The sequence below is a fragment of the Amphiura filiformis genome, chromosome 8 (genome assembly GCF_039555335.1).
Source record: "Amphiura filiformis chromosome 8, Afil_fr2py, whole genome shotgun sequence".
In the NCBI taxonomy this organism is placed as follows: domain Eukaryota; kingdom Metazoa; phylum Echinodermata; class Ophiuroidea; order Amphilepidida; family Amphiuridae; genus Amphiura; species Amphiura filiformis.
In genome coordinates this window covers 39,188,400-39,203,089 of record NC_092635.1, presented here as the reverse complement: position 1 = coordinate 39,203,089, position 14,690 = coordinate 39,188,400, and the positions used below count along the sequence as shown (strand labels likewise).

At 45.8% G+C, this 14,690-nt stretch overlaps 1 protein-coding gene across 1 annotated transcript in view; it reads right to left on the bottom strand.

The window, feature by feature from the left end:
- The window catches only part of LOC140159006 (CREB-regulated transcription coactivator 1-like), a 99,107-nt gene that overhangs the window by 26,602 nt on the left and 57,815 nt on the right, over positions 1 to 14,690 (bottom strand). Inside the window, 1 exon segment of the mRNA XM_072182315.1 lies at positions 5,613 to 5,701. Coding sequence (XP_072038416.1) covers positions 5,613 to 5,701 — 89 coding nt within the window.

The following is a 14,690-nucleotide window of genomic DNA, read 5'->3' as shown; positions in this document are numbered from 1 at the left end:
GCAGGGATGCACTTGAGTCTGATGAAGTATCAAAAGCGCTAACTCGACTGACTATAGGCCTTTTAGACCCGGTCCACAAGTGTTTTTTCCCGTCAATTACAATTGTGTCATAATCGTAATATTATGATATTAGTATCATGTGTCCGCTCAATGTCATCAGCATACTACAATTATGCCATCATTCCCGAATGATGAAAATTTCCATCATTGTGCCGGTTCATAGCATGATTGTGTGTACGCATTTTGCCGTTGTATTTATGTTTATTCAATGGACTTGGTTAATAACCAGAATGGATTATGACACAATGACGAGGTGCTGACTGTGCAGACACTCTCATCATACATTTATCCTAATTGTGTCATAATAGGATAATTACAAACACAATGACGAAAATATACTTGTGTGGACTAGGTCTTACGTTAGGTTTGAGCATGATGCTCTAAGCCGATCCCATCAAGACCCAAGCATACGGACTGACCCTATAAACAAACAAACAAACCCTGAGATGGCTACCTATCCATCTAGTATCTACCAATACACATTAAGTAACAAATGTCAACATATGCATGAAAAGAAACATTGTGCCTAATTAAATTGCCGGCGTCAGCTCGGCTGACAGATTGACTTAATATATTCAATGCAACCCTAGCACTTAAAAAAAACTTTACAGTTACAGGACATACAATTATAAAGCTAATGTTCTTCTAGATCAAACAGCAGATATTCGCAATGAAAGAGAATTGTTATAATAACTATGTAATTGGTTATTATGAGTAGTAATTGCACTAATCAATCATGTCAGAAATTCAACATCAATTGCTGAAATTAACCCCACCCACTCAATTTAACACAAACCTTGTTTATTGTTATTACATGATGTATATCATCTGCAACGCTACAGGCAAAATATCTAATTCTCGATCATGAGAGTCTACTACGCAAAGACCAAACGCTTACGGAGCAAGCACAGCTTTTGAAAATTGACCAATCCTAAACGGTCGTTAATACCAGGCAAGGTCGAGGTTTGGTAATGTAGTTTGTGTTATTACCACGAAAAGTGCGCTGATGCAACAGTACGCAGGAGGTACGTCCTGCTATCTATCGACTTTTTTCAGCATTTTAAAATCTAATTACGAGTTTTGATTGTCATATTTTTTCCCCCGACAATGTGTTGAATTAGAAATCATGTGTCGATAATAGGCCTAATGATAACCCCCTTGTCAATGTCAAGTGCCCCCCTCCTGGGCAATGGTACAAGTCCTGTTAGATAGATCTCCTGTTATCCTTAATGGGGACATACTGCAGAATCGTGCAGCTTTAAAATGTTTACCTCACATAAAAAGATGCTATAGCTCTCTACAGTAAACCATATTATTGAATTGTACATATTTGTTTATATTTCCAAGGATCTATTAGTTATTGCATCTCATTTTTTGTTTTGTTTTCTATTCGATCGCACTTGCTCCACATATTAAAAAGGGCAGCCCTGTAAAAAGGAAAACAAACCCTATTCATTGTCTGTGTTTTTCTTACCCACGCCGGTTGAAACTGAATCCTGAGACACATTTTCATATTTTACGGCAAATTTCTTTCACCAATGTTTAAAGAACTGTGAAGGAGGCTTCAACAATGTCTGCAAATTACATTCTATGAATTGAAATGAAGCATTTAGGATTTGCTTAGAATTAAAATTTTACAAATTTCCATATAAATGTAGCTGTTCTACTCCCTTTTCAGCTTATTTTCTGACTTGTTTTTACCAATAATAACCCATATTCAATACATTAGCATAATACAGCTTAGTGTTTCTGCTACTTTTTGATTAACTTCTAGAAACGAACCAACAAAATGAACGTGCCAAGCGTTAAATGTCACATACATATCTAGAAATAAATAAAAATAAATGCTCAGTAAAATTTTTAAGCTGTAAAATAGCACTAGCAGTATGACGGTACTGCAGCTGATCGCCCACAAGCTAGCTCACGAGGAATTGGGAAGTCGGAGAAGATGGGATCAAAATAGCACATGTGACAACGCGGGCCAAAAATAGACAAGGCTCAGTGCTGCATCTTCAAAAATGGGTTATCTAGGTCACTGCACTCTCACTCTCTTCCTTTACTCTCTCTGGCTTATTTTCCAATCGATTACCACAATCTCTTTATTGTAGGTCTGAAATTATAAAAAACACTTGCTGGTGGCGTGTGGTAAACAGTGTAACATCTTTGGCTATACAAGTTTATTTTTGTCCAGTGTGGATAATCTTTTTACTCCAAATTGGTTCGACTTTCCCCCCTGTAATATGTAAATTGAGCATTATTCTAAACAGATGGGGTGGTGGTACATGTGCCTGTGTATATATTACGGACATGACATACGTACATTGTACTTGGTACGTCAAATGGTAGTAAATATTTGGAGTCTACATACATGTAATCATACATTTTCTGACATATAGAATAATGTAATCTGAAAATGGTTCACAAAATTGGGGAATTTGTGCAAGGTGTTCATTCATCCACACAAGACTAACAATGCAGCAACAATATAATATTTTCTCTCCCATGACTGAATAAGATCTGCAAGTCACATTATTCCTACATAAAAGACTTGGCTAAAAGGATACCCTCTGGATTAAAGATGATGGGTAGACAGAGTAAAATGTATTGACTACGTCTTGTCTCATGTTAAAGGCAAATTTTTTTCTCAAGTTAGAGGTATAGTAGGACCCATGGGTTGAAGTTTTTGCAAAGGTAATGAAGGATTTGGGCTTTGTAAAAGAATATTATTGTGCACTTGTTTATTCATATTCTTCTTTCAGAGTTACTTTATAACATCCTACACATATAACTTAACCCCCTGAGCACTACCTGTCGATCTAACATAGTCTCTGATTGGTCAATTACATGATATCTTAACTTGAATCACCAATCAGAATGGAGCTTTGCAAATAATTCCACCCCATTTTTTTGCATGGTGAAATTATTCTAACAATGTTGCTGATTGGTCCAATTGATAATGAAAACTTCTTTTTGGCCAATTGGCAGGTAGTTCTCATGGGGTTAAGTTTCTGCAAATTTAGTTTGATGCACCAGATTTGAAGTGCTGTCAAATCATGCATCTTATCTGACATACATATTATGTTCACAGTTCACAAAATGGAAGAATTGGTGCAAGGTGACCATCCATCCACACAAGACTAACAAAGATGTAACAATATATATTTTCTCTCCCATATGACTGAATAAGATCGGCAAGTCACATTATTCCTACATAAAAAGACTTGGCTAAAAGGATACCCTCTGGATTAAAGATGATGGGTAGACGGAGTAAAATGTATTGAATTATGTCTTGTCTCAAGTTAAAGGTAACATTTGTCTCAAGTTAAAGGTATGGGAGGACCCATGGGTTGAATACATATAGCCTTTGCAAAGGTAACATGCAAGTTTTGGGCTTTGTAAAAGAAGAATGCATTTTGTTTATAACTCTTGCTTTCTGAGTTCACACACTTTGTGTTGTGACTTTCTGACATCCCACACATGTAGCAAAGTGTCAGTTTCTGCTAATTTGGTTTCATACATCATATTTGAAATGTGCTGTAAAATATGCATTGCACTAACATCACCTTTAACCTAACCAGTGATAGTTTACATTGTATATCTTATTCGCTGTCATAGTGCACATTAGAATATGGCCGTTGCTAGGTCAAGTGGCTCACACTTTCTTTGTTACGAACCACTGATCGAAATGATCACAACACAAAGCCTATGGCATATCAAAATTCGGAACAAGTGTATGATCCCAAGCTTGAACCAGTAAACAATGGTTACTAACGTGCACTACAACAGCAAATTTATACTATTATTTATCAGGTAATTTATCCCCTCTGAATTGGCTAAATAAGTGAACCTGGTTGTATCTTCAATTGATGGTTCATTTAAAACAAAACAAACCAATTAACTATTCATTCAATTTCACTTTTGGTTAAAAAAATCATAATGAAATCAACCACAGGTGCTTCCCTTTGTTTTTAAAGAATAAATGGTTTCAACCATCATGTAAATCCGTATGTGCTAGGGGCGAAAGGGAATCAGCATCAAGGGTTCTTATGTGACAGCTCAGACATGGGAAAAAGAGCAAGACACATGGTCCCCCTAACAAGGATTACATCAAGATGTTGGCAGAGGATGTAGGACTAACTAGACCTGACATCAAGAAGTGTGCTGGTTAGAGCAGTTTGGAGAGCCAATATGGGAGTTGGACTACAGGAGTCCCCATGTTAAGGCAAACATCATGATAGCAATTAGTATGGTATTATGATTGTTTTATAATTTTACGGGCGGTGTTATTGCTTGAACGTGGAGAGCAGGCTGGGCGCAGCGTTTTTTCGCTAGCCTTCACCACTGAGGTCCTGGGTTCAAGCCTTGACCATGCCCAAGGACTGTCTGTATGTGCACTTGGTTTATCCCGATCCATGCTCGCTCTCGTAGGTTTTCTGACACTGTGGTCCACAGGGCCCAAAGGCGGCAAATTTGAAATTGAGATAAAAGCAAAAATATGGAGTAAAAAAACAATAAAATACATAAGACAATACGCATTGACAGAACCAAGAATGCAAGACCTTTGGTGTTTTCAATATAATGATAGCCTAATGTTTGAATAACAAAAAAACAGGTAATAATTGTAGGAACTCAATTTTCAAAAATGTCTCCTTTGGACCCATGGAGCAGATCGTGACAGGTTTTACAGAGAAAAATGTCTGACATCCCTGAAAAAAGCAGTAATCAGGTTGTGGTTTTACAGAGAAAAACGTCTGATAACTCTGAAAGTAATGATGAGGGAATAAAGTCAACTTTTTTTTACGTGCAAGCAGGAATTTTCCCAATCAGAACACCACATTTTGGAAATCTTAGAAACCCTAAAATAAATCTTGGATGGGCCTCCTTATACAGGGGTGTGAGTGACCTCTATTGAAAAAAGAGGAACTTTGTTCAAAAAAAGAGGAAAAGTACTGAAATATGCTCAAATGGACTGAAAATGAAAGAAAAAGCTAAAATTTTGCCTCAAATAAATTTCCAAAAAAGAGGAATTCAGCTTAAAAGAGGAGATTTTACACCCCTGCTTATGATTAAATATACCCCAAGACGAGAAAATGTACAGAACATCCACCTACAGGCAAAGTCCCTGTGCTTTGTATGCTGTGCACTCTCCTATATTAGTGAGGGGTCGGTCGATTGATCGGCCATGTGTAACAAATCGCGCCAGCCATGTGTGCCTTTGTGACACAGGATAGAGCATTGGGTGTCTTCGGCTTTACGCGAATGGCTGTATGTGCATAGCAGTTTGGTCTCTCCCCTGTGAACTTTCTGTTTATGCACCCCTTCCAAAGCACTTTAACAATGAGTAATAAGGATAAAATGCTAGTTGAAAATCACAACAAAATATTAAATGCAATTAGCTGTGACACTTGTTAAATGGTTATTGTTTCTATTAAAATGTCCAGCCTGACTTTTGGCAATTATTAAGCGCCCCCCCCCCCCCACCCTTCAGATGATGTACACCTGAAGCCATAAGTAAGTTGAATTCTGTATTTTTTACTTCTAGAGTAACTTACCTCTCCTTGGTGAGTGTAAAGAAGATGGTCCCTGGAATGGGTCACCTGGGTTCATTGCACTTGTGTGCAGAGCTGAATCTGAATTTGTCCTGTAAACCACAAACAAATCAACACAAAACAATTGGTTAACTCTATGTTATTGATAAGATCTCATCAAATTACAGAAAGCAAAATGATCTGAAAGGAGAAATGTCAAAATCACAAAATTGATCAAACAGTTGGGTGGCTCACTAAGAGTTGGGTCAGAGGTCACTTTTACATTAGATTGTAACAGGTAAAATTTTTCTTGGGTTCATTTACAATGCAGACAAATATCAGGGACAAGAGCACTTTAGTGACAAGTTTCACAAATGTGACCAGTACACCACGAATGAGCCGTAAATGTCCTCAATTGTATTCTGAGTTACAGTGTAAAATGGGCATGAAGGTCGTATTCATAGGTACCTCAATTTGGTGCTACGTGTACCTCATTTAATGAGATACACGTAGCACCAAATTGAAATACCTATGAATATGACCTTCATGCCCATTTTACACTGTAACTCAGAATACAATTGAGGACATTTACGGCTCATTCGTGGTGTACGGTCACAAATATGTAACACTGAGGAAATATAAATCTGGGAAGTTTTCACAGTCATGTCCCTTTAAAATTAATTTTGAGCCAAACAAATGAGGTGGAAAAAAAATTGCTATTTAATTCCATCGCCTATGTCGCCAAATGCATGTCACTCTATCCTTTTGATGCGTTATGACCATCCTGTTGCATGAAGATGATTGAATTCCGAAATGAGTTACTTGTCAGTAAATCATATATTGGTACCCATAACAGACCCTACAAATTGTAATACAGACTTGAGCTGGCACCGGTTATCCACTAAAAAAAGGTCACCTTTGCCATAATAGTGTCCTATAATGAGCATCTTGAATTTAACAAATCGCTAAGCCTACATATAAATTGTAGATGTGCAAAGTTCTACAAACAAAGTAGTCCCAAACAAAAATGTTTGGTAGACTCATAACCGGTGCGATCTTACCTTTCCGATGTTGACTAAGATACTTCTTGCATCGATCCCGAGATGCGGAAAAACCAATAGTCATTTTGTCCCACATAAATGAATAAATAACAAAACCCCCGATCCCCGAGTGGACTCACCCATTCGGTGACGTCACACACGATAATCATCCCTTATCCGACTTGGGCAGCCCCTACTCGCCAAACTTGTAGGGGGCGGCGGGTCCGGATAATCAACATCGGAAAGGTAAGATCGCACGGTTATGAGTCTACCAAACATTTTTGTTTGGGACTAGACTCAGTACACCGGTCGATCTTACCGCTTCCGATGTTGATTAAGATACTTCTTGCATCAACATCTGAAAGATCGATCTAGCAAGTAACCGACGGATGGAGGTACAAGATTGGCCAGCATCTGATAAGGATCGGGAGAGTGGGTAGCATGGTAATCGCGAGGTCAAACTATTTCCCCCCCTCACGGCCGGGAAACAGAAAGACTACGTGAACAGACAAAAACCCTGAACTGAAAGTTCAGTGGTTAAGAATAGAAACACTGGTTCTTACCATGTTGGAATTCTGATTGTCCGCAAAACACCTGATACCCAACGGCGATATTAACTCCGCAGAAGAGCCCTGGAGAAGCTTATCGCCTGGTCGTTGGTGGACGTTCTTGTAGTAAACCGTGGAAAAGGACGACGGGTTCTTCCAAGACACAGCCTGACAAATCTCTTCTATGGGGACCCCCCTATGGTAGGCCCACGAAGATGAGATAGATCTGGTTGAGTGGGCCTTGGGGCGAGCGTCTTTTGCCGCCCCTGAGTCCACCAACACCTGGACCAGCCACCGTGCCAGAGTCTGTTTAGCGGCTGGACCGTGCGGTTATGCGTGAGTGATAAATAAGCGGTCATGAGCCCCTCTTAAGGTTTGTGTTCGGCCAAGGTAGTGCTGTAGCGCCCTCACCGGGCACCACAACCTGTCTTCGGCTATTGATTTAACCCTGCCCAATACTGGGGAGGAAGAGGGCGAGTGTCGGAATGTACTTCGCTCATTTTTGCAAGGAAATCCGGGCGAAGAAACAGCGTCGCTCCGTTGTTAGTAAATACGGAGGCCGACTTCGAGACTGCGTGCAACACTGAGCAGAGCAGTCCCGAAGCCAACGCCAGAAGACAGGCCGCCTTAAGAGTGACGTATTTAAGGGTCGCTTTTGACAGGGGCTCAAAGGGGACCCTTAATATACTCCAAGACTGTGTTGAGGTCCCATGGAGGGACCACCTTCCTTTCGGCGGCGCCGTTGAACATACCGTCGAGAAGAAGACTTAGGGACCCATCTGAATTGATAGTCGACCCGTCTTCAAATCCCCGATGAATCGAGAGAATGGCTGACTTATAGTTGGCTATCGTTGCCTGCTGAAGTCCTGACCTGAACTTTTCTGTCAGAAAATCTGCCACTAGAGGCACAGGGGCTCTAGTGGGAGATGTATTTCTCTCATCGCACCATGCGTAGTAGGGAGCCAAACGCTGACTATACGTGCGGAGGGTAGACTCGCTCTACCCCGGCGATGAGAGAAGCAGCTTCTGATGAAAAGCCTCCTCCGCCGCGACGTTCCTGATAAGGGCCATGCAGCTAACTGCAGGTGCTCTAGTGGTAGACTTGGTACCTCTCCTCCGGGCATCCGGAGTAGATTTGGTAACTCAGGGAGTACTCGCGGCTGTGCCGCTAGTAGATCCACCATTGGTCGAATCCTCAGTTGTCTCGCCAGAACGGTGCTATCAGAATGCCGTTGCAATCCTCCCTCCCGATCTTGGTCACTACCCTTGCGAGCAGTGAGATCGGGGGGAAAGCGTAAGCAGTCATTCCTCCCCAGTCTACGGACAGAGCGTCCACGGCGAATGCCTGTGGGTCTGCGACCCTCGAGCAGTACACCGGCAGCTGATGATTGCGATGAGATGCGAACAAATCTATCGAGGGGTGGTACATCACCTCGAAGAGCGTCTGGGCGACCTGCGGAGCAAGGGACCATTCTGTAGGTCCCGACACCTTTCCTCGTGACAGATCGTCCATGCGAGGATGTTGGTGACTCCTGCAATGTGCATCGCTCTCAACGTAATCTGCCTGGCCTTGCACCACCCTATCAGGCGTAGTGCGTGCAGGCACAACCGTGGTGACCTTGTGCCCCCTTGTCTGTTGAGGTAGGCTACCACGGTTGTGTTGTCCGTTTGGACAACGATATGAGATCCCACGATCACCTTCTCGAAATGCTGGAGAGTTCTCTCCACTGCCCAAAGTTCGAGAAGGTTGATATGGAACTCCGTCTCCGTGGCCGACCATAGGCCCGAGACTGAGTCCCGTGGATGTAGCCCCCAGCCCAGCTTTGACGCGTCGGTCGTCACTACGTGGCGCTTTTCGCTGGTGCAGGGAACCTGACACCTTGAGTCAAATTGGGCTGATGGGTCCACCACCAGAGTTCCTCTCGCGCGATCTCCGACATCGGAACCGCGAGGGATATTGGGTGACGACTGGGCCTGTAAAAGGCTAGAAGGTGTAGTTGTATAGGCCTCACCGAGATCTACGCTCTAGCCCTGCACGACGTCTACCATACTGGCCATAAGGCCCAAAACCTTCATCCATGCCACAGCGGGTGCTCCCTCTGACTCGGCCAAGAGTCGGGCACACCTCGCCATGTTCGTCACCCTCTCGGGTGAGGGCGCCGCGATCCCCTCCTTGAGGTTGATCTGGGCCCCTAAGAATAGTGGTGTCTGCGTCGGGACCAAATTGGATTTCTTGACGTTGATCAGAAATCCCAGGTCCCGCACCGTACGGACTACTAACTCCACGAGACACTGTGTCTCCAGTGGGGTGCGTCCGTAAATGAACCAATCGTCCAGGTAGCAACACATGTTGACTCCCCTGCGCTTCAGGTACGCTGCCACCGCTTCTGACCAGGAGTGTAAACACTCTGGGGAGGTGGACAAGCGAATGGCAGGCATCGAAACTGGTAAGTTTGACCCTGTACCTTGAAGCGTAGAAACCTCTGATCTTGAGGTGCGATCGGAACATGCAGATATGCGTCCGAGAGATCTAGCGATGCCGCCCACATACCCTTGATGGGGCAGGCTAGCACCGGCGAGAGTCTCCATTCTGAACCTCTTGGGCCTGATGAACTCGTTCAACGGCTTGAGGTTCAGAATGGGCCTCAGTCGCCGGTCTTCTTTGGAGCCAGAAAAAAAGTGCTCCAAAACCCCTTGGTGAAAGGGGGGTAGACCGGGACAATCGCTTGCTTCGTGAGAAGCTGAGTGACCTCTGATAGTAGTGCCCGGCGCTGGGGGCCGTCTGGCGGCACTACCGTGGACCTCTGAATCGTGCAGGCGCACGAGGGGTGGCTGGTAAATTCCAGCCTGTAACCCCCACTGACCACTGACAATACCCAGGCGCCCGGTGAGATGGCATGCCATCTCTGGGCGTAATGCACAGCGGCCGCCCACAGGGGAATCCCTGTGGAAGTCCAACCTGCCGGCATGGACTGTCGACCGCCCGTGCCCTCAGGACCGATCTGGTTTGCCACCCTTAGAAGAACGGCTCTTCTTAGGGGGCTTGCCATACTGATCCAGAACTACTCTTGCGCTTCCCAGATTTTTTGGGAGGTGCTGGAGTAGCCTCAGGCTCGGGTGTAGTCTGTGGTGCGCGTCCTGCTGAAGCCGGAGCTGGCGCAGAAGAACGCTTAGAAGACTTCTTCTTCTTGTGCTTCTTCTTAGCCTTACTGCCCTTCCCTTGGTCAGGGCAGCCTCTGACTTCTTCAGAGTGCTCTCATTGGTGGCCTTCTTTGCCCGGTCCTCCACCGTAGCGCAAAAGGCCTGTCCAAAGAGTAGCCCCTGTCCCACCGAGTCAGACTTCTTCATTGCTTCAGCAAAGTCGGAGCCGTAAGTTGACTGGAGGGACAGACAGGCATTCTCCCGGCGGCGAGATGACATCCTATGGGCTAGGCCCATAGAACTCTCGTTGAGGTTAGCTGTTAGCACCGCTAACAGATTAACCTCATGGGAAGAGTTCCGACGTTGCCCGTGGTCGTTCGCTACCTTCCTACCGAGGTGCTCGGCAAGCGTGGTAGCGCGCTTAGAGACTCTGATAAGCGAGCGTGCTCGCTTATCGATGAGCTTTAGCTCCTCCTCCCACTGGGGGAGAACGACCCGTCGCCTTGGCCGCTAGCGGCAGGCGCTATAACGCCTGGATCCATGTCAGGGACCCTGAGGTAGGTTTCGTAGTCCTCCTGCGAAACACGCAGTGGAAGCGTGCAAGCACGCACGCGGCGTCAAGCTCCAGCGAGCCTGACAGCCCTACGAAACCTACCCTTGAGGTCCGCCGGGAATGCAAGTGCGGGCGACCCTTGTGTGGACGCGCTAGCTGGGCATCCTACTGAAAGATGCCCTGGTCCTCCTGAACGGACTCCTCCTGAGAGAAAGCCAGGCCCAAACCTTGGGCCACACGGCTCATCACCTCAGCGGTGTCCGCAGGTAGACCATTGCTAGCGAGTTCCTCACGGGGAAGCGGGGGAAGGATACCTGAAGCTAGCTGCACAGTCTCATCAGACTGTGAGTCGCTACTGGTTTCAGCTTCCGGCTCCTTTCCCTCGCCTTCAGACTCTGACTCACTCTCTGATGAGGAAGAGATCTGACGACGGGCATCTGAAGGTGGACAGGGAGGTGTCGCCACCGTGTGGCTAGCCAACTGAACACCAGCAGAAGAGGGAGTACTCCCGCTAGACCCCGAGATGCTAGCTATAGCCCCCCGGGAGCCGCACGCTCTCGCTGCTGTCGCCCTAGCCATAGCAGTGTGCGGCCTACCCTGAGCTGTATCAGGGTTAGCCACTCGCCGCCGGGTTGGGTAACAACTGGTGGTACTGCTTGCCCAACGCTAGGCGGCACTTGCCACGGTGCTAGACCGTGGAAGAAACCACCCTGCGGCGGATACCACGGGGTATACCCTGTTGGTAGCTGACCCTGAAAGGATCCGCCACCAGGGAAACCCCATGGAACGGCAGTACCAGTACCGCCTCCCCCCCCCCTGTTGCCACAGAGACTGTGATAACCAGGACGAGTACTGCGGTACCTGCGTGGTTGTAGCGTAGGTGCCCGGTAGGGCTCCGGCCGCGCACCACTGTACCCATGCCTCACAGCGTTCCCCGCTAGAGGATCAAGCCGCAGTGTATGGGTACCCCGCTATACTGGCTGTCCCTTGGCTAAAAGGAGCTTGCCTAGTATCACGGGTAGCTGAGCGTGTATACCCTCGATCAGTCACCTCGCTACCTGAATAGGCAGTATCAATCAATGGAGCCATGCTCCGCTGAATAGATAGTGATCGATCATAAGAGGGTAATTGACCCATTGACTGTAATGGATCACCCACGCTCCGCTGGCTCTCGAGGACATAAGTGGGTTGTTGATCAGCCAGGCTGTTCAAACTACCTACCCTAACCTCTTGAGCCTCGCCAAGGTCGCTGTGTGTGGCGGACCACTCACGGCAGCTATGGGCGCGTGCATAGTGGCTACCACTGAAGTCAAGCCGTAGCTCGCCCCCGGTAGCTGCCACTGTTTGCACTTGGGTCGCTGTCCCGTGAGAGACTGCGAGCCCAACCCCGGTATAGCCGCTAGCCAGTCCCGGAGGACAGCCGGCAGCCATTCCAAGGCCCAGGGAATCACTCGGCGGTCCCACCATGGAACGCTGCCGTGTGACAACCCCAGTTGGTTCTGCTAAGACTACACCTGAAGCGTTAGCCCGGTATCGTCTCTGCTAAACCCATGCACGCGTTTCATTCGACCCTTGCGGGGAACGAAAGGCGTGCTGCGTGCCGCGGATCAACCCAGGCAAGCCCGGGGGTCCACTGGCACGCTGCGTGCTACAGACCGGCCGAGGCAAGTCAGCTGCACGCTGTATGCTAGGATTCAACCCAGGCAAGCCCGGGGCACCCTTGGCATACTGTCCGTCGCCGGCTACTTCGCGGGTGCTAGACCGCTTGTTACAGCCAGCAATAGACGGGTGTCCACCTGCAAGAAGCTCGCTAGAGATCTCACTGGTAGACTGGTACTCGCCTGTTAGGGCAAGTACCGCCCTGCTGCCTGCTACTAGCTTAGACGTAAAGTCAGTGCTTTCGCTGGCTGCTAGGCCTTCGGGCTCGCTAGCAGTCCCCCGAGGGTCCGCCTGCTTGCCCGGGACCGGAGCCCCAGAGGTTACCTTTTAGCGTGGCCCTTGCCGCCTCGCTAGTACCTACCATATCAATCTTACCTGTAGGCTTCTGTTTCTTAGTCTTCGCCTTCTGTCTGTGTCAAGACCTAAACGAGCGCTTACTTTCTAAATCCTCGAAGTGGATGTCCGATAAGCCTATGCAAAAGGAAGCACACTTATTTGATTTAGAGCAATCCCTGTGGGAGTAGCAGAGTGGATGCGGTCCCACTCTGGTACAAGGGAAGGGCATGATTGACAAGGCCTAGACATTGTAGTAATCGGGAGCGTACAGCACTACCCCCAACACAAGCTCAAGCCCAATAAACAGACCCACACGCACAGTGGCTGACGCTGATGTAGTGGTATGATATAAAAATATATATACAAAGGGATGAAAAACTGAAAACCTTTTGGGGAAGATTTGTCAGGCTGGTCCTTCGAAACCCACCGAACTCTTAGCAGTAACTCGGCCATCAGACGCCAGCATTGAAAGATATAACGTAGAGCACACCATAAACATAGCGATAATCACTCACCATACATGTATACACAGTACTGTACAAACATCTATTGTAACTTACTAGTCTGTTATAGTTGTTTTACGTGAGAACAAAAATAAAATGGCGTCTTAAGGGCGGCTATTTTGAAAACGTGTGTACCGTGATCTGAACGGAAACACACATACAAGCTAAGTTTTTGGATCGTTTTGTCACTTTTCTAGCGAAAAATGTCGTCAAAACTATCTCCCTAGCGACTATACTGGTTGGTTTTTACCTCAGTGTAACAAACAAACTGTATATCTCGTCCTTTGGTTCGTAATGATACTTAGCGTTGGTAAAGAAAAATCCACACGCCTATCTCATCTAGAAACCAAGGAGGATAAGGATGATTATCGTGTGTGACGTCACCGAATGGGTGAGTCCACTCGGGGATCGGGGGTTTTGTTATTTATTCATTTATGTGGGACAAAATGACTATTGGTTTTTTCCGCATCTCGGGATCGATGCAAGAAGTATCTTAATCAACATCGGAAACGGTAAGATCGACCGGTGTACTGAGTCTATAGAAACAAATATTGATGTTAGGTAATACAAACTTGACATTTGATCTTGCAGATCCTGATACATTTAATATTAAAACCCATTCCCCATTGCAACCAAAGACTGGTGAATGTAAAGCTACCATTTCCATTTGACAAAGCAAGGGTCTATAAAACATGATGATTCTGTAGTGTAATCTTCACTTTCATTCTAATCATACCACCAGTGACTCAGTTCCAAAACAAAGATGTTTCAACCATGGTACTGCCTTATAGAGAGACTACGGAAATAAATCAAACAATTTACGAACTCTAGGCCTGACGCATGTAAACGTACATGGACAGGTGGCCATTTAAATGTTTAGAACAATCGCTAAATGTGTAAACGTAACAAACAATTATATAGTACAGAAATTGGCAGCCTCAATGAAATCACGCCCTTCCAGACTACAACAACACCTGAGTAGGTAAAAATGTTGGTACCGTAACATCTTTACTTGAAATCCTTGTTTCATTAGTATGATAATAGATCTAATATATACCATTCATAACCTCCGCATATGACGTCCCAATCAAATTGCTCCTTAGAACACATAAATGCATACAGGTACGGATGTATATTATCCATTCATAACCTCATTAATAAACGCGATGCGTGCGATCCAATCATATTTTATTATTTGTGAAAACGCTAACGCAAATCGAGGTCATTAATATCTCACAATTGACCGCAAAATGCGTAATTGTTCCAATGTCGCACACAATTGACTTCTGCGTGCGCAGTGTTGTGCGTCCAACGAACTGCTG